The 25,215-nt window shown below is 40.1% G+C and overlaps 2 protein-coding genes across 3 annotated transcripts in view; one reads left to right on the top strand and one right to left on the bottom strand.

Moving 5' to 3' along the window:
- Window positions 1–1,502: 1,502 nt before the first annotated feature.
- Window positions 1,503–12,421, bottom strand: LOC125021976 (alpha-N-acetylgalactosaminide alpha-2,6-sialyltransferase 1-like). The gene is made up of 9 exons (XM_047608203.1): window positions 12,299–12,421; window positions 11,905–12,206; window positions 11,557–11,719; window positions 8,693–8,855; window positions 5,529–5,667; window positions 5,348–5,451; window positions 4,104–4,187; window positions 2,391–2,490; window positions 1,503–2,153 (listed from the first exon to the last, which is right to left on the bottom strand). The coding sequence occupies exons 2-9, from the start codon at window positions 12,031–12,033 to the stop codon at window positions 1,950–1,952; spliced, it is 1,086 nt and encodes a 361-aa protein (XP_047464159.1). The 5' UTR covers window positions 12,034–12,206; window positions 12,299–12,421; the 3' UTR covers window positions 1,503–1,949.
- An 8,849-nt stretch (window positions 12,422–21,270) lies between these two features.
- LOC125023054 (alpha-N-acetylgalactosaminide alpha-2,6-sialyltransferase 1-like) overlaps window positions 21,271–25,215 on the top strand; it is a 30,506-nt gene continuing 26,561 nt past the window's right edge. The window contains exons 1-4 of one of the 2 annotated variants that reach the window (XM_047610132.1): window positions 21,274–21,455; window positions 21,600–21,849; window positions 22,036–22,198; window positions 22,515–22,677. In XM_047610132.1, coding sequence (XP_047466088.1) covers window positions 21,355–21,455; window positions 21,600–21,849; window positions 22,036–22,198; window positions 22,515–22,677 — 677 coding nt within the window. In that variant the 5' untranslated portion in view covers window positions 21,274–21,354. Of the gene's footprint in view, window positions 21,456–21,599; window positions 21,850–22,035; window positions 22,199–22,514; window positions 22,678–25,215 lie in introns of both variants that reach the window. The other variant, XM_047610131.1, reaches the window with a different exon arrangement.

Raw genomic sequence — 25,215 nt, 5'->3', positions numbered from 1 at the left:
CACTGGATTCAATCGAGCTCCAACATGCGTGCTAACGGTTTGATATATAGACTATTTAACTAAGATTCTGTTCAAAATACATGTGATTGTTTTGATTCACGTCCTAAATGTAATACTTTAGTTAGGAGACATCTGTCATCTGTTCACCTTCCACGCAAAGAGTGAAAACTAATAGTTTTGCTGATGTCAACTGGGGATATCATCAGGTGGGGGAAGGACTACTTTGAGCTCCTCAATCCCATCAACACTTACTCCGTAGAGGAAATGGAGCCAGAGGCGTTTGGACAGTCCAATCTCTGGGGCAGAGGTTGCAAAGGTAGTGAAACAACTCCACGGCAGCAGGAGGAGAGCATGAGGTCTGCCCTGGGTATCTTAAGGCTCTGGATGATGTGGGGCTTTCCTGGCTGACGCGCCTCAGCAACATTGCAAGGACCTGGACCTGGACAGGCAGGAGAAAACAGATGGACGGAGTATTGAATGCACAATTACAAAGCACAGTTAGGTCCATATGTATTTGGACAGGACACACGTTTTGGTATTTTAGCTCTTTATCAAATATGTTCAAGATACATATTGTATACTCATTATGGCCTCAACATGCTGACTCTCAGCTGTAATTCGATGGTGTTCCGAATTGAACCTTCAACAAAGGCTGGATGGTTTTGAAGGCACTGGAGAAATCAAAGAATGTGATTTGCACTAAGCCCCCACCACCATCCAGGTGAGTGGGTGAGCTGCAGCAGTGTCATTCATCCCCCGAAACAGCTGGCAGGCAAACTGTAGGGGATCTCACCTGTGGCCTTAGGTGGGCAACCACCAACCTCATCACAGCACCACCCATCACCCAGCACCTTCATCACATGGGATGTAAGGGCCACTGGACAGCATCTTGGGTGGAGGAACTAGGCAGGAGGTCTTCCAGAGAAGTACTACCCTCTCCAGGCTGGGGCTCGGATTGAAGAGACGCTGGAATAGGACATTTTTGTTCAACAGCTTGTATTAAACATGAAAGTCTGCTCTTCAACTGCGTTTTAGCTGTTTAATTTAAAACTAAGATGGGAGCATGTCCAAATCATGAAGATTACACTCACTGGCCACTTTATTGGGTACACCTGTTCAACTGCTTGTTAACACAAATGGCTAATCAGCCGATCACATGACTGCAGTTCAATGCATTTAGGCATGGAGAGGTGATCGAGAACATGACAATGAGTTCACTGTACTCCCATGGTCTCCACAGTCACCAGATCTCAATCCAATAGAGCACCTCTGGCATGTGGTGGAATGGGAGATTTGCATCATATGTAGATGTGCAGCCAACAAATCTGCAGCAGCTGTGTGACGCTATCTTGTCAATATGGACCGAAATCTCTGAGGAATGTTTCCAACACCTTGTTGAAAGTATGCTATGAAGCATTAAGGCATACTGTCAGTTTGTGGGTCTTTGGCCTGAAAAACGTGGCACTCTTTAGGGCAGTTTTCACACTTTATTTAATTGTTTATTTTTATTTTTACAGATAATTACATGTTTTCTTTTTGGTTCTGATGAAACTTCCCTATTTCAAATATTTGATTAAAACATTTGATTGAAAATATTTGATTAAAAAAATTTGAACCAGGTAAAGACACAATGTGCAAGTCTGCAGTAGCTTGTCTCTTGGAAATGATTAGCTACTGCTTATGTAGTATTATAGATAAGTTCATTAATTACATTAAGAAGTCACTGGTGTACTATCCCCTGTATTAAATAGCTCAACAGTACAGAGTATAAGACTGTCCAACAACAGACAGACACTCTCCAGAGCAGAGATTCTTCAGCAGATTGAATGGACTTGCTAGATGAACAGAAATCACAGGCGGCTCTAGTCTGTTTAGTGCCCTAGATGAATTTCATTATTACATGCACAATATCATCATAACTCTTTAACACATGTTCAGTTCTTGATGTATTAACGTTGCTTCGGCTTTTCTGTCCCTGATTCAGATTTCTGATATAGCTTAAGTATTTTCCTGTCGTGAAGACTTTTCCACAAATTCTTCTCCAGATTGTAGTCGTGGTTGCTGTAGAAAATGACCTTGGTTTTAATCTCCTTCTCAAAGTAGTAGTTGGAGTATTTGCTGTAGTCTTCTGTCATGAATCCGTATGCACTCACCTGAGGAAGACAGATAGAGAGAAAGAAAACAAGGAGGACAGGTGAAGGTTTAGACTTAGAATATGGATTAAACCAATTAAACCAATTAACAGAAAAAGATATTGCAGTTTGACATAAATCTGGGTGAAACACTGCAACTCCTTAAATGGGTCAAAAAAAAAAAGCTCTCATACCTAAATGGCAGACCTACAGCTGCCTTAGTCTTTATCAGTATCAGTGTTTACTACATTCACTTACTATGTCACAGGTGTGCAGAGCTAGGAAGAGAGTGAAAGCCCCATTGGTTGGTCTGACTATTGGCCAGAAGGAAGCATTAAGATTAGGAGACAACAGGAACCTGTTGGCAATGAAAAAACAGCAAATGAAAGTACACATAGATTATACTTTAAATACCAGCCCAGGAGAGTGTAGTTTAAACTATGGTAACAACGTTTGTTGAGGTTCATCGTTAATTACAATGCCTGGCCAAAAATAAGTCACAACCAGTTTATTTCCATCCAGTGTTGCATTAATTTTTCACCAAGATCTTGTACTGATGGGAAAGTCTGACCACTTCACAAAGCCTTCTCCGGCACATCCCAAGGTTCTCAAAGGGGTTAAGTCCTGGACTCATGCTCCCTGAACCACTCTTTCACTATTTAAGCCCGATGAATCCTGATATTGTCATCAAGGAATATTCCCATGCAATCAGGGAAGAAGAAATCCAGTGCAGACAGTGAGCACCTGATTCAGACCGGACCTGCTCTTGTGGTCGGAAGTAGAGGTAGTGTATTTTACTGAACTTACTGTCCCATGGGAAGACAGGAGTTGAGGAGGCTAATGAGTGCAAGAGAGCTAGATATGCAGAGATGGCAGCAGAAGCTGAGCAGTGAGGGTGGAGCGCCTGCGTGGGGCCGGTGGAGGTGGGTTGCTGTGGATTTGTGGCAACATCCACCATTGCTCTCCTGTGCGAGCTAGGGATTCGCAGAAGAGAACAGAGGGTCGCAGCAAACAACATGTCCCTGGCAGCAAAGCAAGTAAGTGAGTGGCTGTGGCTGAGGAGGAAACATCCTGGCTGGGAAGCATGCTAAAGGTAAGGCTAAGTGAGTAGTTTTAGTAGTTAGTAGTAGGGCTAAGTTAATCTCTCAGTTTAAAGTCACAAGGTGGCATGGTGGCTGCATGGAGGGGGGTGACTTCAGGACTGACTACTTTCACCATTAAACATAGCCCTGAGTTCTACTGTTTTCTTCTATTTGATTTCACCGAACGTTTTAGTGATCAATCACAATCAGGATTTTTTTCACACCACATTTCTTCCTCGAAGATGATGGTTTCCACTATCCTTCCAGTTTTTAATGAAGCATTGGACAGTCATTAACCCAACTTTAGTAGTTTCTGCTTCATTTTCCTTAGACGTTTTCCCTGCTTGATGCATGCCAATAGTCTGAACTTTCTCAAACAGACTTACATATTTTCCACGACTACAGGTTGTTTAAGAAATGGGAATCTACTAATTGCATCAGCTGGAGTTAAATAACTTGTTGTCAGCTGAACGATAATCACCTATGCAATAATTATCCGATAGGAGGCTCAAACCTATTTACGAGCTACATCCAGGTGGCAACTTTTTCCAGGTGGCACACTTCTGCACTTCTTTTACACTATAACTTCCTCATGTTCCTTTTTTTGAATTCGTGTGTTCAGATTATCCTGCCAATCATTTTGTAAGTTTTTATTAAATTATTTATTTTTTTTGTTCCCTGTATTTAGGACCTACTGCTACATAGCCGTAACATGTTGAAAAGGTCGAGTAATGGAGAGTTATTACATGAAAAAAACTTACATTTAATGAAAATAATTTTGTAAAAGACAAATGACTTGTGCCACTTTTCTTACCATAACAGATATGTTTATTAAAGCATACAGTTTAAACTATACAAAGTTTAGATAGGTGTTTTATAGGAGGCTGACCTGTTTCGTACGTAGCGGAGGAAGTCTTGATGTAGAACGTAGAAGCGGCTCTCGTTGTACTGCCCTGAGTAGTATGTCCTCGGCCTGGAGGGTTAAAAAAACAACTGTTGAAAATGAAAGAACAAGCTGATGAAAGATGTTTGTTTATGTTTGTACAAGGCTGAGGCAGGAATGGAAACATGTCGCAGGTGGCACATTGTTCTTCAGCTTTCAAGACCATTGGCTCCTGTACGATCTGGACATTCACAGGAGAGAACAGAGGGTCGCAATAAATAACATGTCCGTGGCACCAGAGCGAGCAAGTCAGTGGCTGAGGAGGAAACATTCTAGCTGGGGAGGATGCTAAAGGTAAGGCTAGCTGACGAATTTTAGTAGTAGGGCTAAGCTAACCTCTCGGTTGAAAGTCACACGGTTGTGTGGGAGCAGCATTGGGGGGGGAACTGACTGTTAAGCCTTCTTGGAGGTGTCGTGGGTCTAACTTAACAAAACATCCGTGAAGAGAGGTGCCCACTTAAAAACCTCAGTGATGTGCCGCATACTGCCTACTGCTGTTGGCTAGACTAGTTAGCTGGTGTCTTCTTGTTGGTTGATAGTGGTAGCTGATGGCTAGCCTGCTGGTCAGCCTTTTTTTTCAGTTGGACTGGGTTTCTAAATAAGTATTTCCTCGTGTTTTGTAGAGGAGAGAAGTGTTGGTTTGCATGTAGTCGCATATCACATCACGTCTTACCTACTGCTGTTGGCTAGGCTAGTTAGCTGGTGTCTTCTTTTTGGTTGATAGTAGTAGCTGACTGCTAGCCTGCTGGTCATTTTTTCAGTTGGACTGGGCTTAAAAATGCGTTTTGCCTCGGATCTTGGCACAAGGGATTGTAACACTACTAACTCTCAAAGCAGCTCACACCAACAGCAACAACAAACCTACTCTGCAAATAAACAATGAACACCACACACACCATTCACACTGAATCCCATCATGTGATTCGTTTATGAAACAAAGAACTTCAACTGCTTTTAAATTTGTTTGATGACATGAAAGATTTAGGTGTGACAAATATGCAAAAAATAAGAAATCAGGAAAACATTGTACATTTGCTTAGCCATACATGTGTTTCAATTTTGTATTTTGTTTTGAAATTCAATGATAAAACAGACTTTCAGTGTCCATTATTTTTTTTTCTTTTCAAATGAACAATGTGTATTATTTTACTAAATCTTTTACTAAAAATATGCAAAGCAATGATATTTACAGTTTTTTGTGGTACGGGCCGGCGCGAACACTTTCTCCTTTCAGAAGACCCTCCAGCCACTGGAAGTCTCTCATTCCTTCAGGAATCAAGACGTACTTTATCCCCTATCAAAAATTTGACAGACGTTATCTTTATTGCGAGTATAAACAATATCACACCACCTTTGTATAAGTTTCATTACCTCATCATGAGGGGCAGATGTGTAGCCGTATTTCCTGAACAAATATAGCGATGTAGTGATGGAGTGGGCCGTGTGAACGTACACAGATGTTCTGTTTCCTACGTCTTCCTCAAAACCCTTGGTCAAGGCCCCATTCATCCTGCCTCACAAACAATTTAAAACAAGAGGATTTGCAGGTGTTGATTGGTGGTTTTCATTTGCTTTATTTACATAATACTTCTGGGCCAGCACTACCATTTCTCTTTACATCTTGTATAAGACTGTGAACCCCAGCACCTAGAAGAAATGGTGTTGACAATAAATCCACACAATAGGCTACAGGAAACCAATATATAACATTGTCTGTACACTGATATTAAGCTTGTCGTTTTCCTATATAAAGCATCTAAGCAGATTTCAAAGGTCAGTGTGTTGGCAGTGGCTGTCAACATCTTGGCAGTAACTTTGATCCTTGATACATACTTAAAACCTTCAGGCATCATTAGGGACATTTTTGTCCATTTGGGCATTTTTTTCCTCTTGACTTGGCCATCATTGTGGCTCTGTTGGTGCATGTGGCAAATCTCTTTGTAACAAACCACTCTATACACAATGTTTGAAATTTCTAATAGGTCAATTACATAAAGTAGTTTTTACTAAAAACAAAATAAAAAAATAGCTATTTCATTTGTTTTTGTGCTTGTATTATTGAGCTTAGCAGGCTATTTTAAGGCTATATGTATGTGTATTCAAAGCCATATATGCACTCTTTTTCAAGAAAATAAAAACATTGGCCCCTTCTCCTTCTGCACTTCACTGTGGAGAAAACACAGTGGTTAGTGAGTTTATACTAGAGTCCTGTCAAACTGTTTTTTGTGATTTGTGATTGATTGTGATTTTATTCCTTTGACAACCAAGGAAAAAGATAAAGATGTTCTTCTCTGTGGAAACTGGTCAGAATGAAATCAAGCAACTTGTAACTCCCAGAGGGATGCAGGAAAGTGAAACATCCTCAGAAGGAGAGTCTGAAGTTCTTATTGCAGTTTTTGGACATGGACCTTTTTTTCTGGTAAGGTCACAAGGCGGTAAAACTGTGTAAAGTGTTAAATTGTAACGCTATATAAAAATTCAGCCTCAAACAATAAACGTTTTATACCAGACTATAAACGGGTTTATTTCTGCTGTGCTGTTAGTTATTATGAAAAATAAGGCACAGTAATAAGTTAATGATTTGAGTATATATAGCCCCATTAACTTACACGGCCTACCTCTAAAGCACTCCGCACCGAACCACCTTTTTTTTTTTTTTTTAGAGGAATAAGCCCCTCCCCCTGGTTTTGCAGGCTTTAGCCACACCCACGCTTGTTGCTAGTAGCAACAGCGGGCTACACAGTAAAGTTATGTTCCAACAACCAGTGAACGAAACTCGTCACTCTAGTCAAAACATCCTGATTTGCACCTGCGATTTAAAGTGGGCAGTGTGGAGTGGTGTAGAGGTAGGCCATGGATGGAAATCTGGCTATTAATACCATTTTATATAAAATTGGTGACCCAAATAAAAATAGCAAGATATTACAGTACATCCAGTAAAATTTGATTTTCAAAGGGGGTAGTGCACACACACTAAAATGTGTCATTATTGATTAATTCATTGACTTCATACATCCATCTATTTTTGCATGAAATTGTAACATAATGGGACATGTCTAGGAGGTGTATTCTGGTTACTGCTAACAACTGATTGTATGTGTCTATTAATAACAAAACACCAGGAAGATGAAGTGAAAACAACTGTGGAATATGAGGTACAGGTGCAGTGGACTTTGAGTCCAAACAGCAAGCAGGATTAAGAAGACATAATGTGGTATGAAAAGACACCAAACGGAAAATAAATCATCAGTCAAAAAACAAAATGTATGGAGTGTTACTTGTTGAAAAAATTGTGTCCTTCTGGTGCTCTTCAATATAGGGATCGGGGTTAAACTTATAGGAACAGGTCTGAGACTCTCAAAAAGTTTACTGAATAAATACACCTACCCCTCTGAATGGACGATTTGACCAAAGGAGGACCAGAGAAGACAAAGATATTATAAGTGGAACTACGGTGGACGGTAACATAGTAAATGCAACTTCTACCTGGACACTGGAACACGCAACTAATATGCGTTAGCCCGCGATTAGCATTAGCATTCTCAAGAGGATGATGATTAAAAAAAAAAACTTTCCTAGTACGTGACTAATCTAATAAAAACATGCCAACGCGTTTCAGGCAAACATGCCTCCGTCAGAGCAAGAGCATAATGTTCATCAGTCAGCTCAGTTCATTGTTAAATGTTAAATAGGTAATCAAAGACAGCTGCTCAGTGTGAGCAGGTAGGCGACCATGTGATTAACATGACCTACCAATGACAGCAGAGAAAAGGTCAAACACATGGCAGACTCAGTACAGCAGAAGGGAAATCTGCACCACTCAATTTAACACCATAAATTTAACAAACAATCCAATAACTAAATAAATATTTGCATCTTTATAATGAACAGCCGTAGGACATTGAGGATTGCCAGTTCTTATTGGATGCTCAGCCAATCTTGCCTTCAGTTTATGCTTTGTTCTCCCAACTTAAAAATGGCCACATGGACATTCATGCCTGCAAACAACGCATGAGGTATTGCAATTTATAAATGAATTTAATAATTTAATATGTCAAACTTACGACCAGATGTAATGTCAGTAAAGTAGTTGGCATTTATCATACTGCTGCAGTGACGACAATGTCCACACTTACCTTTAATAAAACCTGAAAAAAATCATGTTTATGGTAAAGGCTTGTGTCCAGCTCATGTATGTTAATGCAGCACCAAACTATACAAAAGTATAAGCGCAACACCATGAAATCAGTCCGAACGCACTGTTTGTATGGAATAGTGATTTTGTTTTTAAGTGAAGAGACTAAACTTCTAGATTCCATGTTGAATTAAAGAGGTACAGTCAAGGGGTTGGTTACTGCTTGCACTGGAGAATATGTGTTGGTATTTTATTACGATTTAATACATTTTCACTGACAGATATGATACTGATATTACTGACAGTTTCAATCAGTCGTTTGGCTTTGAACCCTTACAGTATAGTCAGTGGAGCTTGACAAAAAAACAATAACTGATTATCTTCCCACGTTCTTTCTTACCGGAAAACATAATCATGAGAGTCGATCTCTGCGCCGGCTTTGGAGCCACTGAGGATTCCTGCGGTACCCACCACGACACAGCGCACACAGCCATCACCTCCTGGTTTTGGATGGAGCAGAGGCTCTGTTGGCTTTGGAATCAGCTTCAGTGAAGGCATCACATCTGCAAATAAAAAGAAAACACATGAAGGACGAAGGAAAGTCCTTTAAGGACAGAGATGCACGCATTTGAATCATAGAAGGAATACAGATCGAACACTGGTGTGACTGTCTGCTGTAACTTTTAGGTGTGTATTTGTTGGTCCCTTTTTGAATGGACCCAGAGTCTAATTCAGAAAAAAAGTCTACTACTACTGTAAAATAGTGGACAGCTACATATTTAAAATGAGACGACAAAACGCTGTCAAATAAACCACAAATCAATTAATTTATTCAGTTAATTTAGGCCAATAACACAGAATTTATGGACCTACACAAATAAGTAGTTCAGTTAATACTGAAGCAGTTTACACATTAAGGTGTAATCTATCCAAAATACCTACAGATTTACAGTAAAAAAAAACTAAATGCATGGAGTGCTACTCGGGAAAGGGCGCTTCAGTTTTGGGATTAGAGTTGAACTTATAGGAAGAGATCTGAGGCAGTCAGGACGGTAATAATAAAAAAGCCAAAGCCTTTATTAGTATGTGGCTAGTCAAGATTGACTGAGCAGAAGCATCCAGTAAGACCTGGCAATCCCTAACATCTTATGGCTGTTCATTATAAAGATGCAAATCATGGCAGTTGTAATTCTTTAAAGATATCAGGTATAGAGAATATTGAAAACTCAATCAGGGGTGGAGACAGTTCCCAAAAGACTCCTGCAAAGAGAGTCATTTTGGATTTACAGTATACGCTGACTGATGAGTGTATATAGTACGTATGTGTATTTAGTTTTTGGATTATTTGTTAAATTTATTGTGTTAAATTGAGTGGTGCAGATTTCCCTTCTGCCTTACAGAGTCTGCCATGTGTTTGACCTTTTCTCTGCTGTCATTAGTAGGTCATGTTAATCATGTGACCATCTAACTGCTCGCGCTCAGCAGCTGTCTTTGATTACCTATTTAACATTTAACAATGAACTGAGCTGACTGATTAACATTTTGCTCTTGCTCTGACGTAGGCATGTTTGGCTGAAACGCATTTTCATGTTTTTATTAGATTAGTCACGTACTAGGAAAGTTTTTTTTTTAATCATCATCCTCTTGAGAATGCTAATGCTAACCGCGGGCTAACGCATATTAGTTGCGTGTTCCAGTGTCCAGGTAGAAGTTGCATTTACTATGTTACCGTCCACCGTAGTTCCACTTATAATATCTTTGTCTTCTCTGGTCCTCCTTTGGTCAAATCGTCCATTCAGAGGGGTAGGTGTATTTATTCAGTCAACTTTTTAAAACACTCAGTATTTCACTGCATGAGTGTATTAGTATATTCTCTAAAATATGCGTTTTCATCGTCCATTCTTGCCAAAACAGTCCATTGAAATATGCTGACCGCCGTTTAGCTATAGTGTTATGTCTCCGGATAAGTCACGCCTGCCGTTTGTTTACAAACATGAAGGGGTTTAGTCGTGACTGTTCATTGATGGGTAATGTAGTGTTTTCCGCTGACAAATTAACGCAGTCAAATCATCCGATGCCCATTTTAGAAAAAAAAAATAAATAAATAAAACAGGAGGAAATGTGCTAAAGATAAAGTTATACTGAAGTCATCTATTTCTGAGTATGATGATATTATGCATGTTATAATGAACTAGAATGGGTAGTCGAACTATGTTCGACTTCATATTTTCCCTATAAAGTTTGCATTCAGTCTGGATATACTACACAACTGGACATTATATATATTTCAGACTGTGTTTATAATGATCCGTGCTGTTGATGTGGTGCAGAGTTCAATGAGATAATCATTTAATTTGGGGGATTGTACCTTTTGTGACATTTTGGGGGTGAGGTAGTATTAGCTGATGATGTTGTACTGTTACTACGCCACCTCATGCCTGCACGCACTCTTATAGGCATACGTGGAAATAGATCCGATAGTTTGATAAATCAGTGCATGATGTGTTTTAATTGTGTAAAAATGCATGTATGGAAATTATATTTATACTGTAACCTCAGTTACTGCACAGGTTAGTGTTTAAAAAATATATATTTTGAGGATATCATTTTATTATAATAGTTTGTGCACAAATAGGTTGTGCAATATTATTTTAGGACTTGAGTTTATTATATATTTATTCCTTTATCAGCTTCTGCACGTTATTTATATTTATATCATTTCAGCAGATGTCTGATAGCCTTAGTTACTATCTGTCTTTGTTCAGGGAGGGACAGTATATCACGTTTATTGGAGGGACACAATTGTGGATTTATCATCCTGTTTTGTGATGATTAAAGAAGATTCAAAACTGTAACCGACATAACATCCATAGCCCAAGAAATCAGCATTACGATACTTAGGTTTACTTTTTAATAGTGTTCCTTCTATCTGTATGCACTTCTATGAGAAATTCGTCAAGTTTCATTTCATTTTGGTACTGAACTATAAAATTAAAAGGAAAACGTTGATAGTTGTTACCAAATGGTTGAGTACTACAAACAGGTAAGCATTTGCCAGTATTTTACAGAAAACATTTAAATCTGAACATAAAAGACTTACTAGTGTCAAATTTTCACATTTGTCATTTGGCTTTCTGGGTTAAGTGTGGCTAAAGAACGAGGAACATCAATTCAACAATAAATTAGTTTCCAGTGTTGCTTCACGTCTGTTACTCATTAGTCTTCTACATATAATACTGCCTTGGCACAGACACAAATACCTACCGTCATACTTGTACTCCATAAAACCAAAAGGATTGTTAAAATGTGAAAGTCGGTTCCATTCGCTCATGTTGATGTTGTCTTTGTGCAGAAACAAACGTATGTTGGGAAGAAAAGCCTTCTTGAAGCTCTCATCCTTTGAGTTTCTCAGAGACTGGGGACAGGTCTAAAAATGATAAAATCTTAAATTATGAAATAAGATAAACCTTGACAGATGATAAAGAAGGAAAAAAGAAAAAGGTGGACAAACAATTAGAAAAACAATGAATGCATGCAGTGACGCTAAAGCTGCTGGTTCTTCTTTACATTAATGCATTTAAACAGATTCAGTTCTATCTTGTCTCAGCTTACTCTCTGTCCAGGACGGCCATCCTGGTTATAAACATCCTCAAAATCCCACTTTGGAAGCTTCTTGAAGGATTTCTTGTAGAGGACGGGCATTGGCGTCTCAGCTGCAGGTGCATTTGTAGAAGTTTTCATTTGATGTTTTTTTGGAGTTGTCACTGGATTTGTTGAAACAACTTTTGTGTTGTATTGTGGTTAACACAGCAGGACATGGAGTCGAGTTCCCTTTGTTTCCAGAGAGTGTTGCGTTATTTTCATGCGAGATGTTTCCCTTCATGTGTCTGACTTTCCCAGTGAAAGTTTTCCAGCTGAAAATATGCAATATGCGATATTATATCCAACAAATATAAACATTTTTTCTGCGTGCTATTTTGGGGCAAAATACAAAAACTCAACTTACCGGACGTTTTCTACTGAATGTTCCCATGATAGAAAGAAGAAAATACTGCTAAGTGATATCGCAATTAACAGAAAAAAACTCCTGGTGGCTTGGACTGCCATCGCTGAGAAGTGGACTTTTTAGTATTCTCTTTTGAAATTTACTAACTCGATTCCATTTGATAACATAAGTAGGCAGGGTTGCATGACATGGAGCAATAAACAATAAAATGACATCAATGACACACACCTGACTTTACAGGTATCTGGTTTATTACACAAACCTCAAAACCCAAAGTCAAGAAACATATTTCAGTTATGACATTGTTTATAATGTACACTCTAAGCCTGGATACGTTGAATTTACTTAAATTTTTAGGAAACAGTTTGCCTTAAAATTTGAAGTAATGTATAACGAAAACTTAAGTACATCTAACTTACAAGCTTGAAGGTACTGGAATTTCTGTTTTAAGTTCAGTACTCTAAATGTCAAGCTGACTCAACACATTTTTTGCAAGGTCAACTGCTTTGCACAGCTATTGCACTTATCTGTAAGTTAAATACACTAAATTCCAAGCTGACTTAACTTTAAATCGTTTACAATGTCAGTTATTTTGTACAACTATTACACTTAATATCTTTAAGTTCAACGCACTTAAGTCCAAGTTGACTTAATTCAAACTCACTTGAAATATTCAATTATTTCCCCAGTTAGTCCAGTTTATGTCTACAAGGTGCTGTGGGAACCTTTAAATGGTGAGGACAAAGAAAAAACAAAGTGGCACTGCTTTTGTGTTTCATTTTATTTAAAAAGTTTTAGCTTCAAATTCGAAGAAAAAAAAAGGCGAAGTAAAGCGACTGGACGGCATCTCCATCTCTGTAGGCAGAGAGCCCGCCTCGCTGAAACCCGTCACCTCTCAGTCGAGATCCCGGTGTTGGTAAGACGGTGAAAGCGGTTGCAGTGATATGTTAGTGCTCACAAAAAGCTATAAAAGTGAGAAAGCTAGCTCTATCACGGATATCAGACTAAAGCTGAGCGTTGAAAATCGGACATTTCCGCTGCTACCAAACAACCACTTCCCCCGCCAAGTGAAAGTAACTTTAGTGGACAGCCGGCTAACGTTAGCTCCTTAAAATGTCCGTCGAACCCGTTAACGTTAAACGGCTAAGCCCCACTGATTAAAAACAAATAGTCCAGCTCTTCGGCAGTACTTCCTGCAACAGTAACGGTTAAGTTAACTGTCGGAAAGCCCGGCTGTCTGGGTTGAACTTTGCCTCCGACGCCATCGCGGTTATAACCGTTGACGTTCCCGACGTGCATCAGGCCACAAGAAATCGTCACGAAACAAAATCTCACAGTATTTATTTATTTATTTATTATCGTATTATCAGATCGTACATGTGCTTGAATTAGTATGTGTAGCCATATAGAAAGTAAAAAATAAAGACAACTTACTTATAGTTTTAAAAGCAGATGGTCCAGTACTCAGTGGACTGGAAAAAGAGGTGTGGTCTGACATAAACGTATAAATGTAAAGGTCGTTTGACTTAAAATTATTCGTATATTCGCCAATTACTGTTTACTCAGTATTTTATAGTAATTGCATCTAACTTAGATTTTTAAGTTTATTGCAATTCAATCTTAAATTAGATATAAAATCCGGGCCAACAGTGTAGGTTCAGGAACTAGAGCATTTCCCCAGTATACTCTTTGCGTTCATCTCTGAACCTCTTCCATTCTTCTCCCTCATCAGTCTACACATTCCTCTCTCTTTTGAGGTCCGTGTATGTTTTGGTCATTGGATATGGGGGAAAAAAAAGGTTATTTCATTTTCATTTGAAATGTTCAATTATTTGAAATTTAAGACATTGTTGTTAATCAGAGTGGAGAATGGATAAAAAATAAAACCCGGTCTATTTCATTTTCTGTTTCTAAAATTAAAATCGTTAGAAGACGGAAACAAAAAAGCGCCCGTTTTTCTTTTTGCAACCGGAAGTTGCAGTTTTCAAAGTAAGAGCACGTACGAAGTTCAACCAAGTACCTGACTTCTATCTGTGGTTTCTCTAGCCCGGACTAAAATGTCTTATGAACTGTTCTGACTTGTTTTTTTTTTGGCAAAACTAGGGTTGTCCTCTCTCTGCACACACGTCAGAGCAATGTTGACTAGTAGACAACTATTCCCTGATTATATGTGGTTACTTTTAGTTTTTACCTGAAATATGTGGCTTGATTTATCCGCAGTCACGTCGTCTTCCCTGAGACACTCTTTAATTGTTTCGATAAACAACCTAGTGATCCATGTCCATCAACTTGTTTCACAGCGCCGTCCTCATACATGCTCTTACTTTGAAAACTTCCGGTTGCACAATATGAAAACAAGGCGAAGAAATGGTGAAAATTAAACTAGTCTTACTGTTATTTAGTAGGCCTATTATCATTAGAACATTAGCATGCTAGCCATAATAACTTTAGTAACCCAGGCATAGTTACGTGTCAACTAAATTTAGCTATCTACATCAACATAAATTACATGTACACATGAGTTTCGCAGTGCATATGATGGTAGCTAGTAACTAGCTAGTATAAGGCTAGCATAAGGTTGGTTAACTTCAAACATACATTAATGTGCAATGGAGACCACAGGTCTCATTCCTTCACATGTATAAAAAGCATACCTAGTGAATAAATTAATGTTTCCACACATGTTAATTTGTTTTATTGGGTTTACTGTAAATTAACATTTGAGGTTCAGATATAGATGAAATTGAGAGAACAGGGGGACTGGTCATCCTGCCTGTGTAAGGAAATGGAAACTTTATCAGTATAGTTTGGTATTTCCTGCGTTAAATTAAATGTATGGTGGTTTGTGGGTTTAAATTTGTTAATTACATTTTCATTCAGCGTCAGTACTTACCTTCCTCAGTCGTCTCCTCAGTGTGGCGCAAAAGAATTGGTCGTGACCGATCACCTGATTTTAAACTCCAGGGTTAAACCATTTCCACAAGACGGGGAGCAAAGCATTATAATCAGTGTTAATTTGAGTATTTCGTGGGGATGATTTATGCTAGTGCTATGTTGATGAGTGTATATATTTTTGTATATAATTAATGTTGTCTTTTTGTTTAGGTGGGGTTCTTGGGGTGTAAATATTAAGTGTTTAATTAGAATCTATCCCCTGTACATAGATCAGTCCTGTTAAGCACTTGGAGCACAGGAGGGTATAAAAGGAAGCTAGTCCCCTTTGTCAGGGGAATACAGATGGGATTTATGGCTCTTTGAAGGGAGCTGGATCTTTGGGATCTGTTCATTTCAAAGAGCCATTCAAAAGACTGGCTCATTTTTATATTTATTCACTTTTAAGAAGCCAGCCTGGGGTTAATTCGTTTTGTGCATACAGCCCACTGGCACTACTAATACAAACTGTTCAATGGACTAGTCAACTGTCCAGAGGTGCATACAGTTGCTTTGTAAAAAATTTAAATAAAATAAAAATAGAGCTAAACCCTGAGGAGGACTCCTGAACTATCCTTGAGTGAATAGTAGCCTATACCTGACCTACAAAAACAGGAGATCAGTCCCTTTACTCTGAACCATAACCCCAATAACAAAATAAAGTGTAAACAAAATCAATGACATCCCCAAAATAATAAAGCAGTCACATGCTTTATGGCCTCTCCTTGTTGTCCTTTGGCAAATTTGCATTGAGGAAGACAAGTGATCTCACTTTTGCAGGCTTGAGGCGACTTCTCCTCTCTGTGATTATTTGTCCAGTTTTAGAGAAAATTCTCTCAGGTGGAACTGATGTGGCCACAACGCAAAGCTCCTTAGCCATGAGTTTGCTAAGCCTGGGGTACACAGGCACCCAACTTTTCCACCACTTGAGAGGATCTTCATGTTTTGGAACAAGAAGCTCCTCTAGGTACGCCTGCACCTCCATTACAGCGTCTGCTGTGGGGTTCCGAGTTGCCACTGTTCCAGCTACCTGCTCATAGAGGTGGGAGATAAAACAATTTTATTATGAGATTGTGATATTAGACTGATAAGATTTAGAGAAAAAATTGTGATGATTTTTTGCCATCCTTACTTCCTCATGGAAATAGCCCCAAACAACTGATTCCAGAGCAGCACTGCCTGCTCCTTCCTCTTGGACCAATTGCTGGATGGGTTCGCTTGCTGCTAAATGCGAGTCTTGCTGCTGCAGTCGATACTCTTTGAAAAGCCTCTTCTGCAGTTCTGCCATCCATGAATGCCATCCTTTTGAATCTTGGGTCAAGCGCTGCAGCATCCGCAAGGATGTGGTTGGATTCCATTCTATAGAATCTAGGCTGACATGCCAGAAGAAAGCGAGTTGACCATGTCTTTTGCTGCCTGTGTTGTTGCCCTCCTCTGGAAATCAACCGTGGCTCTCTACAGTCCCCTGGCCAGCAGTATCACTTTGGAGGCAGTCACGTAGCTAGTGAGAAAAAAGATAAATGTTATTATAATGATATAATTATAAGTTGTACCAACAACAATAAATACTATGATGTAGTACACAGTATCTTTTATGTATCAAATATTCATAATTTAGTATCACCTAATTTGCATGCATGCTATAGAAAACTACCGCTGACCAGTTGAACTACATACCTTTCTGCACAGAGTTCAAGAGTGACCTCTTCAAATGGCTTCAAGAGGGTGCATATCTCCTGCAATGTAGTCCATTCTTCTGGAGGTAAAGGGTGGACAGGTGCATTGGTGATGGCCAGGGTGGAGACAATGGGGTTCTTGTTGGTGAGGAAACTCTGCAACATGTAATATGTTGAGTTCCATTTTGTGACACAGTCCTGTTTGGGTCATAGTTCGTCCATCTTCATTTGGAGCTGTGTTTCCTTCAGTTTTCGTTATCTGAATGGCTTTTGTGATGTTTGCAGCATTGTCTGTTAAGCAGCACACCACTTTTTTTATCAACCTCCCACTCTGCTGCAACACTGAGAAGCCTGTGTGCCAAGTTGTCTGCTGTGTGCCGCTCATTAAATTCAAAGCAGTCCAGGAGGCAGGAGGACATGTGAAAATCTTCAATGAAGGGGCATGTTACAGACATGAATGAAGTTGTAGCCCTTGACGTCCAACAGTCAGTTGTTAGGCAAACTGCTGACACGTTGGACATCCTTCTCCTGAGTGGTGCTGCTTCTCTTTCATATATATCTGACTTTCTGGGTCAGTACCCTCCGACATGGAGGAATGTAGGAGGGGTTGAGAGCATAGCAGGAGTTTTTAAAACCTCTGTCTTCCACAATTTTGAATGGCTGGAAGTCAGTGGCTATCATCTTTGCCAGCTCTTCATCTATCTTCCCCTGTCTCAATGGGGTGACAGGACCTGTGAAGTAATGACTGAGATGTTTGTTTAGATTTTGTGGTAGCAGCAGGACTTGTTTTACCGGGTGCCTGACCAGGCAAAGATGTGGGCCCAGTGGTAACAGAGGCTGCTGCTGTAGCTGTGGCTTGAGTGACTATGGCACCGGTATGATGTCTGCCTGATGTGGAGGCAGAAGTGTTGGCACTCTCCACTTCATCATCAGAGTCATGCTCTCTCCTCACCTCTGATATTTAAACAGTGGGGTGTTGAGTTTTAAAATGCGTGTGCAAATTGTTTGTGGAGCCAGACTTAAATGAAATTATCTTTTGGCAAATATTGCACTTAGCCTTACTGTCTGCCTCAAGTGAAAAGTGCGTCTCCTTTTTCTTTGGTTCATTTTGCAGAACGACGACAGACAGTCCTCCCCCTCCTTCAGGCTGCTGTTACTGCCGACTCTGAGGCATGCGCTTTTTATTGTTATTGTCTCATGCGACATTTGCATATGAAATAAGCACTCCTCCCCGTGCTCTCTCAGTCTGCCGATTCCAACGCACTCACGGTGGTTGGAAGGGTGGTATGACTTTACTTTTCCTAAAATCTTAACAAACGTCAAAGAGAGAAATTGACATTTACCCCACATTATAGGGAGAAATCAGTTGACAGTTGGTGGCATGTCGCTGCAGGATGCTGTGGTAGCCATGCTGCTTCAGTGTGCCTTCAGTTTTGATTAAATCCCCATAAACAGTGTCACCAGCAAAGCACACCCACACCATCACTCCTCCTTTTCCATTCTTCACAGTGGGAACCATGTATGTAGAGACCAATCTGTTCACCAGAGACACAGCAGGTGGAACCAAAGATCTCAAATTTAGACTCATCAGATCAAAGCACAGATTTCCACTGGTCTAATGTCCATTCCTTGAGTTTCTGGGCCCAAACAAATCTCTTCTGCTTGTTGTTTTTCCTTAGCAGTGGTTTCTTAGCAGCTATTTGAACATGACGTCCTGATTCACACAGTCTCCTCTGAACAGTTGATGTAGAGATGTGTCTACTACTAGAACTCTGTGTTTTTCTGGGCTCTAATCTGAGCTGCTGTTATCTTGTGATTTCTGAGACTGGTGACTCTAATGAACTTATCCTCAGCAGCAGAGGTGACTCTTGGTATTCCTGTCTTGGGGAGGTCTTCATGTGAGGTCCTCAGGTTCGTTTTAGTGCTTGATGGTTTTTGCAGCTGCACTTGGGGACACATTCAAAGTTTTTGCAATTTTCCAGACTGACTGATCTTCAACCCTGAATGTAACAATGGACTGTTGTTTCTCTTGACTTAGCTGATTGGTTCTTGCCATAATATGAATTCAAAGTTGTCAAATAGGGCTGTCAGCTGTGTACCAACCTGACTTTTGCACAACGTGATGTACAGTATATTTGCACTCACAGTCTGAGGACTCACTTCTGCTCGGCCACAAGGAGGAGTCAGTGTAACACAACAACAGAACCCGTGCTAACAACACAGTTGGCTCCAAAACTGCTGATCCATACAGGAACAGAAAGGGTGAAGTCAACACAGGTGAACAATTTTTGTTTGAAGGATTTATTTCTGTTCATATCCTTTTTTTAAAAAATCTTTTTAACAACATAAACGTTGCATGTTGTTCATCACCTTGACTCTTTAGTCACGACATCTTCATCATGTAAATAACGTAAAAGTCCAGGGGATGAACCATCAGGACAAGAGAAAACAAACAGCTGAGCCCCTACATGACATATATAATAAATGTGTACACAATTTAAAAGGTAACTAATCATTTCTGTCATAAAATTGAAAGATGTGCATTGTTTTCTTTTATAGCTCTATCAATTAGTCATAATTATTTAACTTCAACTTTCTCTGAAAATTGACACCTTCCAAACCAGGTATTTAAAAAAAACACGTACACATGCCAACAAATCATGAGCACAATGTCAGGACAGGTAAACAAAGACGCTGTTTGGAGGCCTGTGAAGAAGGGGACACCTAAACTACTACCTTTTTAACCTATGTTGCCATGACAACCATAATGCCCCCTAAGACTTCGGTCCTACGGTGCAATGGTCCACAGGTGGCAGTAGATAAACAGCAAGAAGAGCTACAACCCGTCTACAGTTTGATGATCACGTTACAGTGAAAAATATGTGAATTTAAACGTTAAGAATAAATAAAGATGGAGAACAAATTATGTAATTATATTGTAAATTATGTTTTTACAATACATACATTACAATACAATAATATCAGTACAGTTTTTTTTCAGATTTTTTGTTGTTTGTTTTGTTTTGGTGAAAAAAATAATAAATTTACTCCATCTGAGACTCCACTCTCCCACATACAGAGAGACTTCCCCAAATACTCACATGAACTTGCAGTATACAACACAGATGTACAGCAACCGCTCTCAGTGGTGCATAAAGATGGTACTATAAATATTTGAATTGGATACAAACACGGCCTCAAAGGTACAAAGGAGGGCTGTTTTTTTGTTTTGTACTTGAGTCAAAAATAGTTTTATTTATTATGTTTTTATGAATAAAAACATCAACGCTGCTTTAAAAAAAAAAATGTATAATTAAAAACTTTCAATATGTGTGTGTTTTTGAATTATTCATTTTCAAAAGGCGTTGATTAAAGGCAACTGGACTTGTAGAATTTCTTGAAGATGTTTCACCCACTCATCCAAGCAACTTCTTCAGTTCTGAGAGACTGTTGGGAAGTTTTAGATGGGAAAACTCTGCAGGTAAAACCCATCAGAAACTTGCTTGACCAGAAACTGGTGCCACTAATTCCCACAATGGCTTACCTGTCGTTAAGGAGGGCGACTGTGTACCTAGGCTACCTACCCTATGAATGGTACTCTATTGAAGCCATTGTCAGTGGGAGCCTCTAGTCTCAAGGCGTGAACAGTGTTGAAACTTCTTGGTGACAGAAGTCAAACCTGTAGACCTCTGTTTAAAGAAGGTTTTTCCACTTTGACGTAGATGGCTTCCTTTACTCCTCCCTCAAACCATCTGTCCTCTTTGGCTAGGACTTTGACGTTACTATCTTGAACTGAGATAGCAACAGTCTCTCAGAACTGATGAAGCTACTCAGATGAGGATTACCATGAGCTGGATGACTGAGAACCTTCACAGACATGACTAATTAATTCACTCAATCTGAGACTTCACTCTCCCACATACAGAGGGACTTCCCCAAATACTCACATGAACTTGTTGTCAGTATTCAACAAAGTTGTACAGCAACCGCTCTCAGTGGTGCATAAATATATCACCCTTTTTCTCCTGTCCCATCCACCTATGGTACACACCAAGTTAAAGACTGTACTAGAAATATTCAAATTGGATGCAAATAAGGCCTCAAAGGTACAAAGAAGAGCTGTTTTTTTTTTTTTGTTTTGTTCTTGAGTCAAAATAGTTTTATTTATTAAGTTTTTATAAATAAAAACATTAACATTGTAGTAATTAAATCTGTATAAAACCCACATGATTACTTCTGCATAATGCCCCTGTCGCTGTGTAATAACTCAGATACCTGTAAAACTAGGTGTGTGTGTGATTGATGTCTTTGTTCTTTGCTTCAGGCTTTACAACCCTGCCCACTTATGTTATCAAATGGATCAAGTTAGTGAATTTCACGAGAGAAAGTCACTCCTGTCTATATACTTGACTCTGGTTCATTCAACTAAAAAGGCTCCACTTCTCAGCGATGGCAGTCCGAGTCACCAGGACATTTTCTCTGTTAAGTGTGATATCACTTGGCATTATTCTTTTTATTCTATCATGGGAAGGTTCAGAAACAAACTTCAGGTAAGTTGTGTTTTTGTATTTTGCCCAGAAATAGCACACAGATATTATATTTTTTGCATATAAATTATGAAGCTACTTCTGTTCATTTCTTTTCATACATTTATAAAGTGTCTCTTATGTTACATTTTTTTTCACTTGGACAAGTTTCTCAGGGAAAGTCACATATGTGAAGGGATACAGGTCACATGAAAATATCATTACACTCTCTGGAAAAAAAGGGAACTTGACCAAAGCAAACTCAGTGACAACTCCAAAGAAACATCAAATGAAAACTTCTACAAATGCACCTGCAGCTGAGACGCCAATGCCCATCCTCTACAAGAAATCCTTCAAGAAGCTTCCAAAGTGGGATTTCGAGGATGTTTATAACCAGGATGGCCGTCCTGGACAGAGAGTAAGCTGAGACAAGACAGAACTGAATCTGTTTAAATGCATTAATGTAAAGAAGAATCAGCAGCTTTAGCGTCACTGCATGCATTTATTGTTTCTCTAATTGTTTGCCCACCTTTTTCTATTTTTCCTTCTTTATCATCTGTCAAGGTTTATCTTATTTCATAATTTAAGATTTTATCATTTTTAGACCTGTCCCCAGTCTCTGAGAAACTCGAAGCATGAGAGCTTCAAGAAGGCTTTTCTTCCCAACATACGTTTGTTTCTGCACAAAGACAACATCAACATGAGCGAATGGAACCGACTTTCACATTTTAACAATCCTTTTGGTTTTATGGAGTACAAGTACGACGGTAGGTATTTATGTGTGTCTGTGACAAAGGAGTATTATGAGCTGAAACTGATGATAAAGAACATATGTCCAGATAAATAAAGCAGATCTCATCCCGGGATGGTAAATGCTTTGCTTGTCTCCCTTGTTTCCTCCTAGATGTGCGCCAAGCCATTGTATTAAGTCCAATAAATAAGGCTTTTGAAGTTTGTGTAATGTGCAGAGGGGAGCTTGTACTAGAAAACACCATAAACTCTGTATTCTGGCTGCAACATTTTTTGTCTTGACACTGTCTCAAGAAAGGAAACTTTTCCCGATTTGTTTATTTTTATTTGCAGATGTGATGCCTTCAGTGAAGCTGATTCCAAAGCCAACAGAGCCTCTGCTCCTTCCAAAACCAGGAGGTGATGGCTGTGTGCGCTGTGCCGTGGTGGGTACCGCAGGAATCCTCAATGGATCCAAAGTTGGCGCAGAGATCGACTCTCACGATTATGTTTTCCGGTGAGAAAGAATTTGGGAAGAAAATATTTTCAATTAAATTGTCAGTATCATGTATAAATTATATTCAGTGCAGATGAAGAGTTTGTAGTTTAATCAGTAACTGGAGGGACAGTCCCAGGGACATGCTTTGTGGTTGGTTTAAAGTTATTTTCCCAGAAAGCTGTCTTTGGTCTTCATCAAACCAACAAGGTAGTAATGGGTCATTTCCTGTTCAACTAGTAAATATACAGCTGGGAGTTGAAATTCGAGCTGGTATGGCTGGTTTTTCTGCATAGTTTTGATTTTAAACCAAACTAAGGTGCATTTATTTACTCTTCCTAAGACATGTGTGTGTGGTTCTGGGAGCACACTGAATGTGAATGATGTCATTTTCTTAAGAGTAGACATGTCTACGTGTAGTTATTAAATGGCTTCATAGTGTCCTGCTGTAGGTTGTTCTTTTCTACCTATTGGTACTCACAGTGTCACATCCACTGGGATTTACCTTTCATTGGCAAACAGGGTTCAGTGTCTTGTTTAACCCTTTAAAGGAGAAGGAGCGATATTTGGTAACTTCATTGGCATTGGTGCTTTTACTTAAGATCAAGGCAACACTCCACACAGAAGTGGGCTAATGTTGTATTTCAAAGAGAGCCGTATAATGGGCTGTAGGTTCATCTATGCAGAGGAAGGGCACTGCTATCACACATTCCCACAGAGCTATACTCAACTAGGGAATACAGAGGATTACTAGACTAGTTTATTATTAGTACATTTCCATTACAGTTTCAACTCCATTGTTTTTTTTTACACTAGTGTGACTGATCTGGGGGATCAAAGTACAAAATGAAATCTGGAAACCCAATACACTTGTATTTAAGTCTGTATTCTCTATTGTCATTACACAACAGCCCTCTTGAAAATTTGTCTAGCGTTGTGTTTGCCTACACCAGGAACCAAGTCCATGGTGTTTAAATAACTTTTTATTTATTTATTTATTTTTAGCTTCGTTGGGCAACACAGTGACTCATTGAACGGGTTGTAGCTGTCACACACCTGCAGTACCTCGCCAGCTTCCTCTGTCTTTACGACTCTCTGTGTTAAACAAAAGCAAAATTCTCCAGAACAAATTTCTCTTGTGATAAGGTGTGTGCATACTAAGATTTTGTCTAGTGTTGTGTTTTCCTACACCAGAAAGCAAGTCCATGGTGTTTAAATAACTCAAGGTATCTGAGGGCTGAGTCTACTTTTTCAGCTGAGTTGGTTATGGTTATGGAAATTAGCTTTTGGAACATGGAACATCACCTCTCTGGTGGGGAAGGAGCCAGAGCTTTTGGAAGAGGTGGAGCGTTATCGACTAGATATAGTCGGCCTCACGTCGACACATAGTGTCGGCTCTGGAACCCAAAGACTCTCTTCTTTGCTGTAGTTGCTCCGGTTGAGAGGCGCAGGGCTGGGGTAGGCTTTTTGCTTGCCCCAAGACTCTCTGTCTGTATGTTGGGGTTCTCCTGGAACCCCAACATACAACATCCCTTCCCTTCGGGCCGGGAAACGGGTCCTGACTGTTGTTTGCGCTTATGTGTCGAACAGCAGTTCAGAGTACCCCCCCTTTTTGGAGGCCTTAGGTTGGGTGCTGGACGGTGCCCCGACTGGGGACTGGGGACTGTGGACAATGACAGCGTGACCTGGAGGGGTGTGACTGGGAGGAGTGGTCTGCCTGATCTGAACCTGAGCGGTGTTCAGTTATTGGACTTCTGTGCAAGCCGCAGTCTGTCCATGACTAACACCATGTTCGAACACAAGGTTGTTCATCGGTGCTCTTGGCATCATGACGGCCTAGGTCATAGGTCGATGATTGACTTTGTAGTTATATCATCTGACCTGTGACCGTATGTTCTGGACACTCGGGTGAAGAGAGGAGTAGAGCTGTCAACTGGTCATCACCTGGTGGTGAGTTGGATCAGATGGCAGGGGATGGCAGACCTGGTAGGCCCAACGGAATAGTGAGGGTCTGCTTGGAACGCCTGGCGGGAGAACCTGTCAAGATGGTCCTTAACTCCCACCTCCGACAGAGCTTCAACCACAACCCAGGGGTGGTGGGGGACATTGAGTCCGAATGGGCCATGTTCTGCTCCGCCATTGTCGAGGTGGCCGTTGGGAATTGTGGCCACAAGGTTGCTGGTGCTGATCGTGGTGGTAACCTCCGAACTTGCTGGTGGACACCAGAGGTGAAGGGAGCCGTCAGGCTGAAGAACGAGGCCTACAGGGCATGGTTGGTCTGTGGGTCTCCGGAAGCAGCTGACCGGTACCAGATGACCAAACAGTCTGTGGCCAAGGCAGTGGCTGAGGAAAAAACTCGGGCGTGGGAGGAGTTCGGCAAGGCCATGGAAGAAGACTATCAATCAGCTCCAAAGAGGTTCTGGTAAACCGTCCGGCTCCTCAGGGGAGGAAGATGGCAACTTGCCCATACCATTTTCAGTGGGGGCGGGGAGCTGCAGACATCACCCTGGGCTATTGTCCAGCAGTGGAAGGAATACTTTGAGGAGCTCCTCAATCCCA

This window comes from Mugil cephalus, chromosome 16, assembly GCF_022458985.1.
Source record: "Mugil cephalus isolate CIBA_MC_2020 chromosome 16, CIBA_Mcephalus_1.1, whole genome shotgun sequence".
Taxonomy (NCBI): domain Eukaryota; kingdom Metazoa; phylum Chordata; class Actinopteri; order Mugiliformes; family Mugilidae; genus Mugil; species Mugil cephalus.
The sequence above is the reverse complement of the archived record's forward strand: the minus strand, read 5'-3'. Positions and strand labels throughout refer to the sequence as shown.

Coding starts and splice junctions, on each gene's coding strand:
- LOC125021976 (XM_047608203.1), bottom strand. CDS start 12,033: ATGAAAACTTCTACAAATGCACCTGCAGCTGAGACGCCAATGCCCGTC. Junction 5,668..8,692: donor TCTCATGATTATGTTTTCCG/GTAAGAAAGAAC, acceptor TTTGTGAGGCAG/GATGAATGGGGCCTTGACCA. Junction 2,154..2,390: donor CTCTGCACACCTGTGACATA/GTAAGTGAATGT, acceptor TGTCTTCCTCAG/GTGAGTGCATACGGATTCAT.